The following is a 20,362-nucleotide window of genomic DNA, read 5'->3' as shown; positions in this document are numbered from 1 at the left end:
GGTATTGTCATCTCGCTTAACAACACTTCAACCAAATTTCCTTTATAATCTAAAAAAATAAAAACGTAGATCTTCAACACATACCTGACTTTGTCTTCAACCATTTCTGCATCGTGAGCACTCATGCGTGGCGTGAGATTATCCAAGCGTTGACTAAGTGCATCCAACATCTTTTTGCTGTCTTGCATCTCAAGCACCAATGTCTGCATGTCCAACAATACTAAGAATCTAACTGGCATTCTACAGTTTATGTCATAAAAAGTTTAACACACAGTGCTACCCTATGATCAACCAAAAGTCTAAAACGCTACAACTATCAGTAAATTTATAAGTTTAAAACTGCAATGTTTGTTTACAAAGTTTGTTATGACACAATTAATAGCACTAAATCCCGTATGTTGCATATAAATTCACATTTGAAACATAAAGGTATTTAATTTTCTTAACTTTCTTTTGACAATTAAATGTAGTATATTTTACTAACTACATAATCAACACGAACTACGTTCTTCTACAACCTGTTCTACAATCCATCATCTGTGCCCCAAATGATAGCAAACACGAAACGCAACATTATGTGAACGCGGCAAGTTTGAACAGATGCACTCGAATATACAGAGGCAAGTGGACACTTGAAACACACATTAAGAGATCACATTACTTACCTTTGCCCGCTCCAATCGCTCTGCTGTGCTATCCACAACGTTGCGGAGTAAGAGATCAGCTTCTGACTGGTAGTGTTGGGTCAAAGACTCTACCTCGTTAAGGTAACTACAAAATTGGTTACTAGTTTGAAAGGACATAGTAAAACATTGGGATACCGGTAGTGTCAAAGGTAAAAATAACTAGACTTGGCCGACAAATTGCATAGTTTACATATCATAGTTGAATTAGGATAAATGCCATTTGTGGTGACAAAGAGTAAGGGGCTGTTTTTTGTTTGCAGTTGGATTTTCAAAGCAATAACGATTTGGTTTATAATTATCTGGACTTTATAGAATTGTCATTCAAATTCTGTTGCGTACAATAAAAATAGCATAGTAGCGAATTATCAAGACACATTGAACATTTAAAATCTGTGCATGTTTGTCGATGTTGTAACCCACTACACAAACGACTCACAAGTTAAAGTCTTGTGTCGCGTTCAGATTTCGTTCTTGAGATGTGTTGAGGTTGCTAGCCAAAGCGTAAAGACGTTCCCATTGCGAAACGAGATCGTGAAATTCCGAGTCCTCGTTCACTTCTGAATTAAAATAAATACTCACCAGACCAATAAACGAACATTCCTCAGATTGATTCATTATAACTGCACAAATATTATCTACCAATCATCTACATTCGTTACAAAAAATCTCAATAAGATTTCTTTGCTAAAAGTAACTTTGCACTAATAGAACAAATTGTCAACTGTTTCAAAAAAAAAACATCTTAACAATTTGTCTGTTATATTTGTGACATAAAGCTAGATATTTTTTTTCCATGCACTCTACTTCTGTCAAAAAATGCGAACACAACTTCTATATCGGGCTCAACAAAAACCAACGTCTGATGCCCAGGACAACCACTGCATACATAATAACACAACTCATTTTAATCCCAAACATCATACGGTGTTGATTGAATACAACAATGCTTCTTCATACATTGGGATCAACATATTTCAAGTAACCTAGACACACGGTGTTCGTCCCTTAAGCACCTTTCAGGTTCACACACGTACCGAGTTTTGAAGGATGTTAACAAAGCAAATATAGGCGTGGAAAAGACGTTTAATTGTGTCAGCGCAATAGGTGGGAAAACTCAAGGAGGCGGGGTGAAATTGAAATTATAAATGTTTGTGTGGTATAACGGTAGGTCCACACTTTTCGAATCCGTTACCTTCACAGTTTAAATCTTTCATTAACGATAGCACCAACATAAGTTGCATGTTTATCACAAAAGATTAACGAAAAATTAAAAACAAATAGAATGTTTTTAAACAAAACTGTAATATAACAACCATATTGCTGCTTGGACGACTTGTAATTTGTGACTTTATCAGTTGGTTTTAAACAACGTCTCTTATAAAGTTAGTTTATCTCTGGCGCTAAACAAACAAACTTGCGAACAAGTTCTTAAAATAGATAGGCTTTCGTAAACTTACGTTGGCCCAGCAACTGACGATATTTGTCGTCCAGCAAAGCGAGAACTCCTTTCTTGTCGCTCACATCATCGTACATCTTTTTACACTTGATGGCGTGTTCTTTCGCAGCTGATGACGTAGCTTCAGCCGGCGCATCCTCAAGCCGATGTAAAGCTTTTTCAGTGTCCAAAAGCCATTCCTTTGTAAACAATGTCTTTTAGTTTGCGTATTTTGGGAGCATAACACGTAAGTACCAATCCAAATCAATATATCATCTGTTGTATATTGACAAAAGTTTTCCTCACCTTGAAGTCATTTTGTATGTCCACTGCGTTTCGCCAACCGGCTTCGGTTTCCACTGCTTGTTCAAGTATGGACTCGAGTTCCTTCTTAAACTCAGCAAACTTTTCCTCCAATGGTCTTGTCTGCTCGGCGTCACGTGACATGCTGTCCTCGATAAATATTTCTCGGCCTAAAAGCATTTCAGTAAATTGTATTCAATTATAATAAGTTCATTCGATTTTGAATAAGTTAAGGCCGCCGAAATAACAAGCATTTATTTCCCAGCAGGTAATCTGAAATATTGCTTGGTATACAGTTGGAGACCACAACGTTTTGAAACAACAATTGATTTCCGCAAAGTTTCAACACGGGAATGTACCTTTGACATCTTCGAGCAGTAACGCAACGTCTTTAACACGACGTATCGCTTCGTAAAGGTTGGACGGTGGGTAAGCGCACGACACACGTACAGAAGATTGCTGTTCATCCAGCCAAGCTCCCATCTGATCCAGTTTCAAGCTCAGATCTTGATGCTTGTGTACAACTTCCGTGAGACGACGAACCAATTGGGCTGCTGCGTTTTGAACAGTGTCATAGGTAACCTGTAAAAAAATATTCAAAAATCACAAACCTTGTTGCGGATTAACATGTATGTGGACTAGGTTGATTGGTTTACGATACAGGTAACATATGTAGAACAAATGTACATAAACTGACAATTTACGCTTGTGATTTGTTTTCGTGACAAAGGCAAACCTGGAGTCCGTTAAGTTGGTTTTGTATTTGACTTTCCAGAGGCTCCTTCATTCCGTCATCGTATTCATTTAAAAGTCTCTTTCCAAGACTTGATGCAGCTTGAACTTCTCCTCGGAAGTTTGAGATTTCTTCTTGCACTCCTCTGTATTCCACCAATAGATCTTCCATCGCGGAAGCGGGTGATGATTCGGAACCAGAATCGCCAAAGTCCTGATAAAAAAAATTTTTAATTATTCAAAACACAGAAACTGTCTATTTCTACTATTTTTGTCAAACATTTTATTGTTTGTTTTGCCTCGACAAACGATATACCGTTGAGAAAACTTCCGATGTTAGTGCATGTAGACAAATCATAATACGCCCGGCCCACTGAAGGCGTTCAACCGAATCAGCCGGTCACCAAACATTCCCATATGATCAGGCGTAGGTTAGAAAAATCTAGCCTGCGGTGGTAATCCAGCCCACGACAGGGGTCTTTGCGGGACAATATCTACACAAAAGACGATAAAACAACTACCTGTGAAGAGACCATCATTATCTGAGATGATTTTCCCAGCAACCATTTCTCTGCTGACTGCACTGCGTCGTGGTATTCCTGGTGAGATTTCACCTAAACGGAGAATCGAGGTGGTAAAAAAACACACAGTAAAAATGCAAGAATCAAACATACGTACCTTAGTTTTCAGCTCATCAATTCGTTGTTGACACAAGTGCGCCACCCGTTGGTATTTTTCATTTGCTTGTTCAACGTCACGCGGATCGCGAGATTGTGCTGGTAACCGGTCCGACTTGTAGGCGACGTCACGCAACGCCTCCTGGTGTTTACCAATGTCTTCCTGGTATCCCACGTATCTACAATTTCACATAAAAACATTGTGAAAAAGAAATCTTAAATCAATGCCAAAACAGAAAAAAACAGTAATTCAAATCAATACAACACTTAAAAAGAAACTAATCATTGTGTTTTAAGAAATATTACCTTGCAAGCTGGGCTTTCTTTTCAAACAGTTCGTATTTCATCTCAGGTTTGTTGTCAACTTTTGACATAGCATCGGAGAGCCAGCTTTTCAGGGCCTCCAGAGCGTTACTGTATTCCTTCTGGAGATGGAGCGTACGTCGCATGGTTCGTTGAGCAGTCTGAATTCGGGCATACAACTCCTGTGATACAGAAAAAAAAGTTGAAAAGTGTCCTGCATATAAATGTTTGCTGCAATAAAATGACAAAGTACCTGAAAATCGTCTTGTTGAGTCGATGTTTGCTCGCTGATTTGTGGCTGATATTCAGAACCGAGAGCCTGGATCAGTTTGTTAGACTTTTCCGATATTTGTGACAGTTGAACTTTCTTCGATTCAAATTCAACTAAAAGATCATCAAGCTTCTCGCACCGCTCCTGGATAATTTGGAGAAAAAAAAACATATTTTGGCAAAACGTTGTCGGAAACTTGTCAAAATATTTTTTTTAAAAGCGCCGGTCGCAAAACCTTATCATGTACTCGTATACAGGACATGAAGTACATTGTATCTGTAACTTAGTGGAAAACTAAACCAGTCATCATTTTTAAACAAGAATAAATAGCAAATTTGACTCAGTAAAATGCAACGTTTAAAAACTCGAGTCAAAATACGCCGGGTTATCACAAACAGGCCAAGGCTAGAAAAATCTACGGTGGGATTCGAACCCACGTCAGGAGCCGATTCGGGAATCGCGCTCTACCAACTGAGTTACACAGGCTCAGTGGTAACCCGCCGAAAGTCGAATCACAGGCACCATTGCCTGCCTCGTATACTGTACATGTCAGCTTTGTAGTAGGGGATCGCCAGTATAAAGTTTATTTATGTTTTGTTTTACGTGACATGTTTAAGCGAAATCCTATACCATGAATTATGAACGGTTTTTCTTGTAAATTGTAGAACGATAACTTACCTCAGTTGTGTCGGGGTGAGCAGTTGCTGGGGACACATACACTGCAAAGCGATCGGTGGCTGTTGTTAGCCACTGGTCAAATTCGTCGCTTTGCTCCTGGTAATCAGCTTGAATTTGCACTGCACTCTGGTATGACCTCAAGCGACTTTTGCATTTCATCAATAACGACTGGTAGCGTGAGCTTAACTGCGTCACCTAGCGAAAATACAGATAAATAAAAAAGTGTATTTAAGTTGTAAGTTGCGTGTTTTAATGTTGACAAACGTTTTAGATCAGGGGTTCTTAAACTTTTTCGGTCGTGCCCCACTTGACACAATTTATTTTTTCTCACGCCCCCCTTTGTTACTGGCAAAAATTAATCTAATCCTTACGAAAGTTTACTGTTACGACATGTAAAATTAACATTACCGACTTTCATAGGATTGCAACGCCAAGGATTGATCCGAAGCCAGTTTATAACGTCACAGACAAAACAAAAAGTGTTAATTGTGCGCAAACAATTGCTTTATTGTGCTACTTGTGACGTAATATACAAGAATTCCTTGTAGGATGAGACTAACTATACTATTTAATAGATTTTAAATGGGTTTTTAAAAAGGCCGTATCTTGGCGTATCTCAACTGGACTTCCATTTCAGAGTAATGAAGCGTTTACTTCAAACAATAGGTTCGAAATCAGCGCCCACATTATTCCAATGCATTCATTTACAATTGTTTGCAAGTGAAAACTTTGCTGTCGTAATGTGCTGCGCCCCCCTTGCGAACCCTTCACGCCCCCCTAGGGGGGCGCGCCCCCCAGTTTAAGAACCCCTGTTTTAGATAAAGCTTGTATACATCATTTATAGTTGCTTGTAATGACTAGGATAAATCTGACCCTATTTTTTGCGTTGTCTTAGGCAAAAGCTGAAATGACATTGCTTCAACCGAACTTAATCTCATGTGTGAAAACAATCTTAGACCAGTTTTTGTAAACCTGGTACTCTCACCCTAATTTTGTTTCCATAAAAATGCAAATCACATACCATTTTAATAGCCACGAAAAGTTAACTTAAAAGTTAAAGAGTTGTAACCTGCTTGCTCATGCTTCCATCTGAGGGCGCACACGATTCCAGTAGACTCTGAGCAGCCTTATTGAGTTTCTCGAGCTTGTGACGGTTATTTGCTATTTCATCAGTATAATGCCGAAATCTCTCGGTAGATTCACGGTTTTCTTGCAGATTCCCGGTAAGTGAAACCTTAACAAGACATATACACTTCACAAACTTGCAATATCACGGCCAGTATCAAATAATAGCCACTGTAGAAAATACATTTGTTTACATGGTTGGATACGTGGACATAATTCTTCAAAATTGTTTTCATTTCTTCAGCAATTAGTTTTTTTTTTAAATAAACGCATTACGCTACAACATTTGAAACGAAAGGACACATTAACCAGTTTCATAACATCCAAAAATTAAAATAGTTACTTCATGCAAAGCCCCAAACCACTTGCATATATACAAGCACTAAAGTATACAAAGTCATTGATGATAAATAACACACAGCGCACCAATAAAGTAAAACTCAATAAAACTATTTTAGTACCTCATTGTCAGGACATTGTTCCATGGCATTGAGCCAGTCCTGAAAGCCAGCGCATATTTTGTCATATCGTTCCAACTCATCGATTAGCTTGCGAGTTTGACTGACGGTGTCCGTTAAAGATTTGCGGTAGTTGTTCCATTCTTCTCTTAAATTCTGTGGTTAAAAATATTTACTTAGGCACTGAAAGTTATGGCACCCCGACCTTTGGTCGTTATACATGATATAACGAATTCAATTTCTCGAGTTAGACAAACACAAGATAGAGATTTACAGTCGGCACAGTAAATAAACTGAGACGGCAACCGGATTGGAAAAGATAAAAAAATCAATCATAAATTTTGTGGGCAATTGGTTGTAGTCTATAGGCAAAGTGGTCTGGTTTAAAAAATCTTGTGGGAGTTAGTCAATATAAAAAGAAAACCTACTAAACAACATAATCAAATGAAGTTTGTCCTGAGTGGTTTGCTGCAGCGCCCATAAAACGCTTGAAAAAATGATATGTGTTATAACTTATTGTGGTTACCTGTAGTTGTAGCTTGACCGTTTTATCCGAGCTGCTTTTTTTGCCGGCATTAAACGCTTGCTTCAGTTTTTCTTCACCTTCAGGTATTTCCTTCTCGATTTGCTGCAAAGTCTAAATAACAAATTAAAGAGGTAAAAAGCTACAAACCACACTTCGAACATTTGTACGGTGGAAAAGTGGTCAACATTAACTAACTGTACAATTACTACACGAAGAATTCCTCTGCGTTTAACAAGTTATTTAACAAGTTATATACGCTCTTAAATTCACCTTTCATCAAATGCCTTTTTCATTGCGATAAAACACAGAAGGGTGTTATCTGCAATTCTTGGGCCAATCTAGTGCTAATTATGCGATAGTGTGTTTGCTACGTTTTTCCAACGCCAGTATTTATTGAACACATATTGGACATAACAGGCTGTCAAAGGTCCATAATCTCACCTTTAGGTTCTCATCCAGTTTGTCTTTGCCTCCGGTTTGATCAGACAGACGGAATAATTCAACAGGTTTTCCGGAAAACCAGTCAGTAAAGATGTGCAAAGCTTGATGATACGATTTAGCCGATTCCGCTGCACTTTCCACTTCATCAAGAAGTTCTGCCAATCACCATAAAATCAGTTGAAAAACTAACATTGCAGTCAAAGCATAAATATTTCTTGGCATTAGAAGGTACCAGGCAACAATTTTGTGGTATCTTTTGGAAAATGCGATTTCAAATAAAGCATTTAGGATAAAAAATGCTAAAATCTAATATTTTTAGCGACCAATATAAGCTGTGTTCCATATATATACATATATATATCTTATTACAGTACAGTTGCGATTAAAGTTGCAACACTACTAAGTGTAGTATATATCTTATTACTACACTTTGCGATTACAGTTGCAACACTACATAACACGTAAATTTGGTGTTTTTTTCATACTTATTCCGTTTATCTATACTTATATTTCCCAAATTTTCCTGCTTGGTATCACAAATTACGACAACTCTGTTTTCAGGTTTTGGACTGGCGTTTAACTTTGAATTTCACATAAACAAATCGTTTTTTACCTTGTGCGGCATTTAGTGTTTCCTGATACAGGTCCCGAAGTTCAGCTGTGTCCACTCTTGTGCCTCCCGCATCTCCAGTGCTCTCAGCTATCTTGTTTGCACACATTTGAGCTTTTTCAATCACAGCCGATCGTTGCTTTACGTCACGGTAAAGCGCCTGACACTTTTCTAAGTCAGCGAAGGTCGAATCTGGTGCTGCAGTCTGTTAAAAAAAGGTGGAAACCAATGTAAACGGGACCATCTTTCGTAAGCTTAATAAAAAGCAATGATAATCGCACCAACATCTATAACAGTTACTTTATAATGCACTTAAAATTTCATTACTTTATGTTTCAGTCTGTGGTAAATAGAACCAGAAGTGGATGGAAATGCCGTTATGTTGCAATGATGACGATGGGGCCCATTCTTTAGCTCTGTTTTATTGTGTTTGATCATTAAACTGTACCTGGCTGGCTCTGGCTTCCCGCTCATTCTTAATGCTTTCCTCCGCTTGTTCCAACCAGGATTGCGCGCTCTTCACCGATTCATCGTATTCCTCCCACAATGCAATGCACGTCGCCAGCTTGCCCCTGTGTCACGTGATACAGTTAACTCCTTTTCCGTAAGATTGCACACAAGTATACATACCTCCACTGTTCAGCTTGTGAAGAGTATTTCACCCACAAATCTTGGAGAGTCTGCATTTGACTTTCGATTGCATGGCGCCCCTTAGCGGCGGTTGACTCCAAGATTTTTTCGCCCCGACCTAACACACATAAACTAGTTGGTGAAATTTTAGCCAAATTTGTTGTTAAACGGTAAACGTTCAACTTTGGGAAAGGTACCGCGGGTATATGAGTGGTTGATAAGCTATGAATGTGCCTCATGCAGATTTAAACAGTTCTGGGCAAAAATATTTCGTGCATATGTAAACAGTTCTAGACAAAAGGTTAGAGACCAAAATACACTAGTATATACTGTGGACTATACAATTCACTGCAACTTTTATCCCTTTCGTTGCATTTCCCCCTCGAAACCTTTTGCTGCACCATTGCCAATGTTTTGATATTTAAAAACATCAATTTTTAGAAACTGGAAGTTTTTGATCGTCTGAACTCCAATTCAAATGTATAGAAACTCACCCAGCATAACATTGGTCTTAATTTCGCCATCCTGTCTCGATGCCAGCAACTGATCGAGTTTGTTTAATCTCTGCTCCAACATGATTTTTCCACCGGCCAAGTTACAATAAGATTCTAAACCATGTCCGAAGTCATTCAGCCATTCCTGACATTCGGTGAACGCCGATTGGTAGGCCTGGTGCTCTGACACGTGTTGTTCGCTACGCTTTAATGCGTCCTAAAGAATAGGGTTTAACTTATTACAAGCAGCTTGACAAAGTTTAGGCAGGTACAACAGATGAAATCAACACCAAACTACCATTTAGAACCATCGATAGTTATGAGTAAAGTTACTAAGCGCAAGTTCATTAACCAGTATTAGAAAGCAAAATTGTGTGCAAATGCTGAAGGTTAGGAGTCTTAAGACTAAATATTAAAAATACCATTAAAACTATCCTAAAAACTTAGTTCCTAAGTTTAAAATAGTTCTGTCCGTTATAATTTTTTGTCAATATAGCACCATTTACATTAAAAAAGAGACCTTCAAACAATAAGTTATAGACATGAGCATTTGTTACTCAAGCACAGATCATACTTATCTGCAACATACTTACTTGCACTTGTTTGGTTATAGTGTGGTATCTGGTAATTAAATGGTTTAGTCTGGTCAACTCGAGCGAGGAACCAAGCTTCTGGGCTTTTCTCTTCATCCGTTCGTACTTGTACTGATGGTCGGCAATGTCACCACCAAGTGCCTAAAAACCAAAAAATTAAAAGCGAAATTACATATCTGTACGCTGGCCAGTTGATTTAGTTTTGCTTACACATGCGACTTTACAAATTAATCTGCAGCTGTCGGAATTACTATCATGTACGTTTTACCAAACTTTTTGTTTTGTCAATAGTAAACTTTATTGTGCTGCGTGACTTTAATTATGAATATAATTCATTTAATTTTTCCACAGTAAACAAAAATAATATATTTTTTTAATTTTAAGGTTTTAAATCGTCTGTAATAGTTTTGAACAAATATGACACCAATCCCAGGTCTTGGGCATGTAGGAATATTTTTGCCTAATTTGCTACGGAACACAAAAATTGTGGTTTCATTTTTTACAAAATTGTGTTTTGCAAACCAGTTTCCTGCAAAATAATTAAAACATTCGACTCTGCGCTTCGCGTTAGTATGCAGAAAAAGCATTTTTACATTCAAAAATAGACGAATTCTAGCTTACCTGAAAGGCATTATGTTGCGACTTCTTCAAACCAATTGTGGCCTTTAAACCAGATTCAGCTTCGAATTTCGCTTCCACTTCTTGCAGCCATTCAGTAATCTCATTCACGTTTGAATCGAATTCCTTCAGTTGTTCCACGTGATTACGTACACCTTGCTCCCGATCCTTGTGGGCAAAAAAACACAGTTTGCTTGAAATGCAATGCTTTAAGTTAGGATACAATTTTTACAATATATTGCAGACTTAAGCGGCCTATGTGTTATGTTTCCATTTCCAAACAGTAGTTTTGAACATCAACATCATTGTAGTTATTCTCAATCGGCCGAAACATTCTAGTTTGGAATTTCTTGGAAAAGAATTAGAAATTGTTTTTTTACCTGTAGCGCGTTTAAAAAATTGCGCCAGTTGTCTCTGCATAGTTTGCTTTGTTGTCGAACGGTGACCGATATTTCTGTCCCCACAACTGCAAGAAGGCATTCGCTGGTGTTGATGACTGCATTAAGTTTTGTTTGGCCAGGCTCAATGCCACTGAGAAGAGCCTACAAAGAAAAGGAAGATTACATACGCCCACATACTGGAGTGTTTTGATTACTTATCTTAAACACAACTCAAAAATTTGCTAAAACATGAGAGTGGGCAGTTACATAAAGACGAGGGCGTTCATTTGACAAACAAGCTTGTAATAGCTACTTCCTCCGAAACAAAAATTAAATTGGTGTGTCTTTTAAACCAGAGTAAGTAACTTTTCGATAAGTTTGCTCGCCATTAGCCTACTGAAAAAGGTGTTGCTTTGTTTGATAACGTCTATGCTGTGTTACCAAATGTTTAGAAATAAAACCACTGAGTAAACCATTTTTTGAACTCACCTGCAAGTGTTCAAGTCTCTCTTGCGCCACCTCCCGGTCGCCTGAAATCTCTCCGTATTTGTGCACAGCGTCTTTTTTCGACTTAAGCCAAATGTCAAACTTCCGGACCGAGCTTTGGAACGTCTCGTTCAACGCACGTTCACAATTAACGCGACATTTGTCGCACTTTAAGCGATAACCGTCGTATCTAATGACAGTTTGGTTAATTTTTAGTACCCTGAAAGGTTGAGATCTAAATTTATTCACTGGTTTCTAAATACGTAAAACAAACTGGGCATATTACAGTAATTCTGTGATAAATATAAAAATCTGTAGCAAACCTCTGAAGGGCGGAAGTGACGTTTTTCGACAATTGGTCGATTTCCGGTCCCTGATAGGTGCGGCACATAGTATTTAGTCGCGCCTTGAGAGTATCTACCGACTCCTGGAGCTCGTTCAGTGATTGGCTGATCACCTGCACGTAATTAGTGTGTAAATCCATGTGTAAATACCGATTGTAAAACCCTGAGCACAAACGCAAGGCAAAGCTGATGAAAACTTACATAAGGTAATAGAGTCGTATAATCAGTTCCTTCTGATTTTACTTGTGTTTTTTTGTGGGTAATGTATCAAATAAACCCATAAGTTAGATTTTAGCAGTATTCGTAACAAACCAACAAATTTTATACTGTATCACTGAATTTAATTTTCTATTGTACTAAGCTTTTCAGGGACATTGATGTTTCAAACACAAAACCCTACTATTGTGGCAGTTTATCACTAAAACAAACATGGTTGTCTAAAAGCCATCGAAATGTACCTTGCACTGTTTAAGGGTTGCAGTAGTGTTTTGTGGCTGTTGCTGTCCATCCACTTCATCAACAGAGGCACCAGCGTCAACCAGTTGATCTACATCAAGGTCATCTAAGCGTATCCGAAACCGTTCAAGCGCATCGGCGAGGGCAGCTCTTTCGATTTCAAAACTCTCTTCATATTTTGTGACTTGTGAAAGACGAGATTCGAGAGATATTTCTGTCTCAATTAGGGTTCGATCCCACGACCTCCATTCTTCTTTCAAACTGAAAAAACAAACATTGTCAAATAGTAACACTATCATTCAAAGCTTTTACACGAGTATGTTTTTTAAATGTAGTGCTTTTATTCATTAATTTTGTGCACGAAAATGAGCTACAGTAACGCTATCAAATGCTATTTTTTGAAAGATTGCATTAAAAAACGTATTTTTTTGACTTGCCTTTCCATTTCAGTCCTTATAACGTCACGTCCGGTTTCGGCAGTCTCGGCGATCACGTGATTTCCAATTTCGATGGCAATGTCGAGCTTCTGACGACCATAGGTCCGCGTTGCCTTTAAACTCTGCAGCACGAAATATACAAGTTTACCAATACCATCTTACCAGTGGTTCTCAACCTGTGGTAAGGAAGCTTTCCAAGTGGTAATTTATTGACAGATCACGAATATCAACAAATCACTATTGAGTCGGCTTTCAATCCCTATCCATCAAGGTTTCCAAGTGGTATCTAGTCTGAACTACATTGGTATTGGGCAGGTCAGGTAATTAATTTATTTTCTATTGATTCTTTTTGGTCTTTATTTAAATTTAGTAAAGATATCAGTCAAGGTTACACAAACCCACTAATTAAATTGGTCGTTTTATTGAGCCCAGTTGCAAACTATTTGTATCTTGTGTCGCATATTTGGAATGAAAGGGTTCTGGAGTATCATACACAAGTTTTCTCGCATTGGACGACATATTTTTTTCTTAATAATTAAAAGGGTTTTACATATTGACAAAATTTTCGGATTGAGCCCATACCGTAAAGACGTTTAAAATTGGCACGGCGGTGTTTTCGAGTTGGACACCCCTGGTATTGGGTAAAACGTGTGTCATGCACATTCTGTTGAAATTACTTCCTCGATGGTTTCGACAATTTGCCAACTGAGTCCGGAAAAATAGGCCTATTTTTCGGTCGAACCATGTGGTGGTACGTAACAATAGAAAAAAGTCACCAAGTGGTACGCGATAACTAAAAGGTTGAGAAACACTGTTCTAAAGGCTCATGTTGGGAAATATCGTAAACCTCCAATAGTTTTCAATTAAACAGCAGGAGTAGACTTAAAAATGTTAGCGTTAAGTTTAGCTTACTGCATGTTGTACATACCTGAACTTTTTGCAGTTTCTTTTGAATAGCATCCTTGTCCGTACCAGTGACGTCAGACCAACGGTCGAGCTCCTCCTTGGCCGAGTTTGACCAGTCCATGAAATCACGTGACGCATCGTAGTAACTTGCGTGCTCTTCGACACATTGGGTCAGCTGACCGACACGCTCCGCTGCGTTATCTCGTACTTGTCTGTAACGCTCCTCTATCATCTGGAACCAAGTTGGGAAAATATGAAAAAATATTTTTATTTCCAATGGTCACGTCGTTACCCGAAAATCTTCGTTTTGATTAAGTCGCGTTGCTTTACTGCGTAACGACTCTATCATCTCCTCATTGGACGTAACATCGACCTCAATCAGTCTGAAAACAAGTACAAAATATCGATGTACATACTTGATCAAATTGGTAACGTAAAGTTTTAAATTCAAGCTTCCAGGTTCAAATCTATTATCTTTCTTAGTAACGACATACTGAATTCGCTACAAAAGCTATGGTCAGTGTCATATTCAAATGTCTTATTTTAATAGATAAAATATTTTAAGCTGAAAATAAAGACTTTACTTTTATTACAATAGAAAAGGAGAGTGATTACCACAAGCAATTGACATCAATTGAAACCCATACTTATATTTTTCCAATTGGGCTTCCTTGTCTTTGAGGTCAGCAGCTAAAGCAGGTCGTCCGGCATATACAGCGTCGTTCTCGTCCAACCAGGATACAAGGTCGTCACGTGATTGCGTGTATTGCAACCAGTCGTTAAGCTGCTGGGTAAGCTTAGTTTTGCTCTCAACTAGCTTGTCGCTATGGTTGTCGTATTTTTCTTTCAGCTCCGTGAGGTCACTGTATAATGCAAGAGTTGATATTCTACAGTGCAAATAACCTGTCTAAACTTGCATTCTTTGCACTCGAGTGTTACACCAATAAAGCTCCGAATCCGTTGCGACATATAAGGAAATCATTTTACGTTTGTGGTTCCAATTATGCATGTATATAAGTGTAACATTTTCGAAACTCGAGACTATACAAGCAAAAAATGACATCTTACTCGTGGATTTTGTGTTTTCCGTCAATGGTTGACGTTTGTGAGGCGCGTTCTCCCTTGCCGAGTGCTACATTCAACCTCACTTCACCTTCTTGTTGAGACGACATCAAAGTTTGGACGTCTAGAATTCTGCATTACAAATATGATTATGTAATAAATTTATTTGACAGAAAATTACTACTGGGTAGATATGTACGATAAACACCCTTGGCATGGTACTTGGTGCAGTGTTTTTTTACAGCACAAAGTACATACCTCGCTTCGAGTTCGTTTTTATCCACTGCCTGTTGTGTAGCCTCAATACAGCCTTCTAATTTGGACACTGCTGATTGAATCCAATTTTTGCTGGCTGCCAAGGCTTCATCATACTGACGCTGATCGGAAACACTTTGGTCGCAAAGCCGTAGACGCTCCTAAAATAGAAATAATTGCAAAATGAACACTCGTTTGTGGAATAACAAACCGGGGACGTTTACAGCCTTAAAGTCAACACCTTTTTATACAGCGTCACTTACTTTAACTTTTCGGCATAGACCATGATACATTGTAATAAGTTGTTGGGCCTTGCGAGCACTGCCAGCTTGTGAGGAATCTCCTTCGACCAAATCATGAGCTTGTTGCATTAGATTTTCCACTTGCTTGCTCTTTCCGTTCAGCTCCTTATTTAAAGCCTGGGGAAGTATAAATATGTATAGGAACTTAGATTGTTTTGTTAACCTTGTCAAAACAATGGATTCCTAAATTTTATTGATCTGTTAAGATGAACATAAATTCATAACTGGGATCAGCCCTGAAGCGTCGATGCAGACCAGCGATCACGGCACACCTGGCGTACTGTGATTTTTATTGATCTGAGTGTGATAATTTCTCTGAATAATAATGACCGACCTGAGCACAAGAAAATCAAGATTGAAGCAACCCATCTTAAAAGATAAATTCTGCATTAGTTCTGAATGTTGCAACTGAATTTGTCTTGCATTAATTTTGCGTCCAAGCACAAGCAGCAACTGTAGCATTTTTTACCTGTATAGTTTCAAGCTGTTCAGTCTTTTCATCCAAGTTATCTTTCGGTTCTTCCTCTTCTCGAAGCGATCTTTCGATGACCTTGAGGGACTTCGCAAGTTCCTTACGATTGTCTTCCAGTGACCTTAGCACAGCGAGGGACGACTCCAGGCTCGATCGTTGCTCCTGTGAATCAGATACACATTTACAAACAATTATGTATTTTTCTTCTTAAATGACCATCGATACACTGTAGTGATGGGACGAGTACCCGGTACTCGGTACTCGGTATCGAACGATTTCAGTGGTATCGATACTCGTACTCGGCATCGAAATATTTTGTCTCAGTTTTCGATAACAACGTGCGAGTACCGAAGGACGATTTACACCATAAGAATACGGGCAACGTTATGCCAATATTTGCTTTCGACAGCACGAAATTGGAAAAAAAGTTCCGCCGGTTTACGCATATCTTTTTCGCTACCACGTGGAGATTACATTTTTCGGCATGTGTATGTGCATGCCTGTACCCCGACCATGGCAGATAAATTAGCCAGTGATATACAACTAAGTATAACACTACACCTAAGTGCTCGGTAATGGTACTCGGTACTCGGTATCGAAGGTATATACACGTGGTACTCGTACTCGGTATCGATACTCGCTTCAAAACCTGGTATCGTCCCATCAACAAGGCCCAATTTTTTAGAACAGAAATGAAACGTTTGTAAGCAAAGACACAAGTGCTGCAAGTTAATACCTGTACTTGGGCAAGAAAGTCGTGCCATTCGTCTTTTACGTTCTGCATTTGCTGTTGAATCGAGTCAGAACTGGCTCTGGAAAGCTGAGCATCGCAACACGTTTCACCGCTGGTTTGCACCTTATTTACACGGTTTTCGCCATCCTCGATTTTGGCAACGAAGTTTTGAAGTTTCTGTACACAAACGTTTGATTAATTGTTTGTGCAGCTAAAAAACGAACATACCCTTTATATCAAGTTTAAAGAGCTCTTCTGGCCACTTTTATATATTTATGCTCTTCACACGGCATTGACGAATAAAAAGCATGAAAAGTATTTCAAACTCCTATGCCTATTTACCCACCACTGCACATCAGAAGTAATGTTTAAAGTAAAAATGCTTCTCAACTTTACCTCCAGTTTTTCTTCCAAGGCCGGAACGTCACCAGATGTGTCTGCGCATGCGCCAACCGCCTCCTTTGCCGAGCGAAACCAAGCATAGAAATCTTTTACAGCATTATTAAAGTCATCATCCAAACTTCCTTCAAGGTTGTCCATTACTAAAAATAAACGTACAAATTATTGCCAGTTGTATAGCTTAGTTTGCAAGTTAAGAATCAAGTTGATAAATTGCTCATTACAGTTGCACTGGTTGCAAAAAAAGTTTGAGAATAAAAAGTTCGTATACCTTTTGTCAACAGCTTGCTAATCTCGTCGTATTTAGTGGTCAATCCAGAAACCTTCTCTTGTACCGATACTAGCTCTGGTGTCTGAAACTTTCTGCATAGGCTGTTGAAATGCTCCTTCGTCGATTCTATGTTGTCGCGTTGTCCAAGAACCTCTGAATTTATTTCCTATCAAAACGGAAACAAAAAGATCGGTATTTTTCTTAATACGGAAGTTTTGTACTTTTTTTTCTGAAAACAAAAATTGGCGCATTGTTATGATAAATGGAAGTATTAAAAGATTTCTGAATAGTACAACTACAGACCTACTAACATGTAACATAACCTACCCTGCACTTTGTGAGGTGTTCTGGTCTTGGATTACGAATCATGATGTTTAGTGATTGTTCCTTGTGATCCAACCATTCGCACAATTCCTCCACATAATCCACGAGCATTTTCTTTTGTGTTGTAAAGTCTTCAAGACGGGTTTGCGCCTGTAAAAGCAAGTTAAAATAAATGAACTACTCAGGGAGCCAAATGTGGAGATTGAGAAATTTCCAGATTTACTGGGACCTACAATTTTTGCGATAATTTTGTACCTGTTGATAGACGCTGGTAGCCCGTTCCAATTTCGCTTTCATGCTTTCGTTTACTTGAGCGAGTTCGTCCATTTCACCAACAGAGCTGCGTCTCCTGGTCACGTGCACCTCATTCATCTTTCGCTGCAGTTCTTCGAACATGGACTTGTTTCTGTAAATAAAATACGGTTTGATTTTATACTTGGATTTGACGAGCACGTATTGGTAAGGTATGACGAAATAATGGAGGCTTAAAAGAGAAGCGGACTTTTAAATTTCCATCCTCTTCCGGGATGTATTAACTTGCGTGAAAAAAGTCTTTTAATTCGAATATACACAACGAATTTTTGAAACGGTTTATAATAATTGCATTTTGAGCGTCTGATAATATCCCTGAATATGATTAAACATTAGGCAAAATTAGGGGAGTACGGAAACGCCTAACTTGGCCCAGTCAATTTATAACGTAAAGCGCTTCTTTTATTGCTTCTTTACTTTTCCGGTCTTAAAAAGATTTTCTTACTTCTCAATTTCGTCATGGACTTCCTGTATCCTTCCCTTCAATCCGACACTGTCTTCCAGACTCGAAACTGATGCGTTAAGGTCATTGATTGACGTGTTTACCCAGTCATCCAAGTCTTCCTCTGCTGACAACAGTTCCTTCCAAAGAGCAAGCTGTCCTTTTAAACTCTCAACACTCTCCTCAACTTTGTCACCCACGTCGAGATATCTGCCATTAAAACAAGGTTTATGGTCAATTATAGTTGCAAGTATATGTGGAGATAATAAGGCAAAAAATGTTTTGCTTGAGAGTTTGCCAGGTTTTAAATTTCAAATATAGGTGACACGCTTTTATGGTGCAACTAACTTTACACTCGCTTATACCATTGCCAGTTGGGTCTATGACACTTGTCGTGCACACCACATGCCACAAATCTCAAATGGCTGGCCTGAAAATGTTTTCTAAAACACTGCAAAATTGTCACCTGTCAACAAGTTCTTCTAACTGGGTATGAATTGTTGTTGCTTCAGATACAAGTTGCTTCTTAGCTTCAGCCGCCGCCAGTTTGCCCTTTTTAGTCAAATCATCCATCACTGGTTGCTTTTCATCGAGCTCTTTTTTCAGACTCTGTAACAAGCACATACATTTCATGACACATTGAGGCTATGCTACTTACTCGACTGGAAAATTATTCTGAATGGGAATAAAAACTAATAAATTATGCATCAGAATCTAACGGTTTTTTGGATCATAGTATTCCAAGTCAAAATCGATGTGTAAAGATTTGCAAACAAACTATAGTCGGTCAAAAAATAGACATACGATATAGGCCTACTTTACTCACCTCAAGTTTATTTACGTGTCTTTTTACTTCCTCGGCGTTGAAATGCCTTGGAGCTTCGGCAGCTGACGACAAAATCTCAGCATTGCTAAGTGTGCGCTCAACCGCAACGCGCACGTGATCGTAGTCTCGAAGCAGACTGGCAAGTTTTTTCAGTTGCTCGCCACGATCCACAATTAGACCTTTCGTGTCCTCCCAAGTCATCTCTACTAACTTTAAGTGTTCTGTAAAGCAAACAAAGTTTAAACAATGTTGAGAGAAAAGAGTAATGTCAAAACAATGGTTTAATACCTTGAACGACATGGTCTTGACTTGGGTCGGTTTCGCCCAATTGCTTCCCTTTCCCTTGTAATCCATTCAGCTCGTATTTCTTCAGGTCGAGTTCCTCCTGCAAAATACACAACATGCGGGGTAAAGTTTGTGTTTGGACCTTTTCTAAATGTATACATTTGCCAAATTTTAAAAACCGACACAAAGAGTGTCAAAACGTCCTATTTATTTCCATATGCTATTTTTCCCCCTAATTTTCTATGAACAGTTAAGTTTTTCCATTTAAAATAAGGTTTAAACAGGGTAAAGCCTGTTTACAATGTAAACTTGCCTCAAGTTTTTCGTACAGTTTTACGTATTCTTGAATGCTATCATTGGTAAGAGAATCAATTCGAATATCAATTTCCGCTCTTTCTTCCAAGTCTTCAAGAGCTTTTAGAAGTTTTTCTTTCCTGCTCCCAACAAAGAGCAATAAATTAGTAAATAGTGTAAATGTGACTAAAGGTACTAGATCAACTATAGCAATAAGATTTTCAATGCTTAAAAAAACTTACCTGTCAAGAAATCCTTGCCAGATGCTATCAACTTCATCAAAGTGCTCTTGCTTTATCGAAATCTCAGCCCGAAGCTTCTCGAAGCGAGCCTGCAGTCGATTTAGGTATCCCCGCACAGTCGTTCGCTTCCGTGTGTTCACACTGTCGTGGGTGGTAAGTTGAGCTTGCTGCAAAACTGGATCCAATCCTGAACCACTTCTGTAGTTCAAATTCAAATCATTCAAATTAGTGCGTGACCGTCAAGAAATATTTTTTAAGCAACTAAAACATGCATTCACTTGGTTGTTTGACAAAACCGTTATATCGCAATGCAAATACAGTGCTTGCTCAACCGTTTAGCCGACATTCGAACATGAGGTCCCATTAAGAATAGTTTTGTGACGTAACAATGTTGTAAAACGAGCTGCGAAGAAGTGTATGCTGCGTGTTTCAAGCTGAAGGTGTGGTTTATTGTACGCATTCAGTTTGCTTATACGGTGGGATTTTGTTGAACAAAAATGTTTCAATTCAAACGAACAATTGAGAAACCTCGGTATTTGTTAAAATAATCGGGC

At 38.6% G+C, this 20,362-nt stretch overlaps 1 protein-coding gene across 1 annotated transcript in view; it reads right to left on the bottom strand.

The window, feature by feature from the left end:
• LOC145234657 (nesprin-1-like) overlaps positions 1-20,362 on the bottom strand; it is a 226,022-nt gene that overhangs the window by 47,108 nt on the left and 158,552 nt on the right. Inside the window, exons 42-86 of the mRNA XM_080099374.1 lie at positions 19,809-20,006; positions 19,586-19,706; positions 19,276-19,372; positions 18,988-19,208; positions 18,628-18,770; positions 18,165-18,371; positions 17,663-17,813; positions 17,411-17,557; positions 17,084-17,249; positions 16,810-16,955; positions 16,417-16,590; positions 15,678-15,842; positions 15,170-15,325; positions 14,910-15,067; positions 14,658-14,783; positions 14,237-14,452; positions 13,882-13,972; positions 13,612-13,821; positions 12,684-12,805; positions 12,249-12,507; positions 11,770-11,903; positions 11,450-11,636; positions 10,961-11,122; positions 10,584-10,748; positions 9,963-10,103; positions 9,370-9,586; positions 8,876-8,993; positions 8,694-8,817; positions 8,249-8,450; positions 7,636-7,790; positions 7,195-7,305; positions 6,672-6,824; positions 6,155-6,319; positions 5,086-5,280; positions 4,390-4,551; positions 4,140-4,318; positions 3,835-4,012; positions 3,678-3,770; positions 3,161-3,370; positions 2,784-3,006; positions 2,428-2,594; positions 2,144-2,321; positions 1,123-1,243; positions 666-771; positions 85-203 (exon numbers count right to left, since the gene is read on the bottom strand). Of these exons, the coding sequence (XP_079955500.1) occupies positions 85-203; positions 666-771; positions 1,123-1,243; positions 2,144-2,321; positions 2,428-2,594; positions 2,784-3,006; positions 3,161-3,370; positions 3,678-3,770; positions 3,835-4,012; positions 4,140-4,318; positions 4,390-4,551; positions 5,086-5,280; positions 6,155-6,319; positions 6,672-6,824; positions 7,195-7,305; positions 7,636-7,790; positions 8,249-8,450; positions 8,694-8,817; positions 8,876-8,993; positions 9,370-9,586; positions 9,963-10,103; positions 10,584-10,748; positions 10,961-11,122; positions 11,450-11,636; positions 11,770-11,903; positions 12,249-12,507; positions 12,684-12,805; positions 13,612-13,821; positions 13,882-13,972; positions 14,237-14,452; positions 14,658-14,783; positions 14,910-15,067; positions 15,170-15,325; positions 15,678-15,842; positions 16,417-16,590; positions 16,810-16,955; positions 17,084-17,249; positions 17,411-17,557; positions 17,663-17,813; positions 18,165-18,371; positions 18,628-18,770; positions 18,988-19,208; positions 19,276-19,372; positions 19,586-19,706; positions 19,809-20,006 (7,239 nt within the window). The remainder of the gene's footprint in view (positions 1-84; positions 204-665; positions 772-1,122; positions 1,244-2,143; positions 2,322-2,427; positions 2,595-2,783; positions 3,007-3,160; positions 3,371-3,677; positions 3,771-3,834; positions 4,013-4,139; positions 4,319-4,389; positions 4,552-5,085; positions 5,281-6,154; positions 6,320-6,671; positions 6,825-7,194; positions 7,306-7,635; positions 7,791-8,248; positions 8,451-8,693; positions 8,818-8,875; positions 8,994-9,369; positions 9,587-9,962; positions 10,104-10,583; positions 10,749-10,960; positions 11,123-11,449; positions 11,637-11,769; positions 11,904-12,248; positions 12,508-12,683; positions 12,806-13,611; positions 13,822-13,881; positions 13,973-14,236; positions 14,453-14,657; positions 14,784-14,909; positions 15,068-15,169; positions 15,326-15,677; positions 15,843-16,416; positions 16,591-16,809; positions 16,956-17,083; positions 17,250-17,410; positions 17,558-17,662; positions 17,814-18,164; positions 18,372-18,627; positions 18,771-18,987; positions 19,209-19,275; positions 19,373-19,585; positions 19,707-19,808; positions 20,007-20,362) is intronic.

Source organism: Phallusia mammillata, chromosome 1 (genome assembly GCF_965637545.1).
Source record: "Phallusia mammillata chromosome 1, kaPhaMamm4.hap1.1, whole genome shotgun sequence".
Lineage (NCBI taxonomy): Eukaryota > Metazoa > Chordata > Ascidiacea > Phlebobranchia > Ascidiidae > Phallusia > Phallusia mammillata.
Note: the sequence above shows the minus strand (reverse complement) of the source record. Positions and strands in the feature narration are given on the sequence as shown.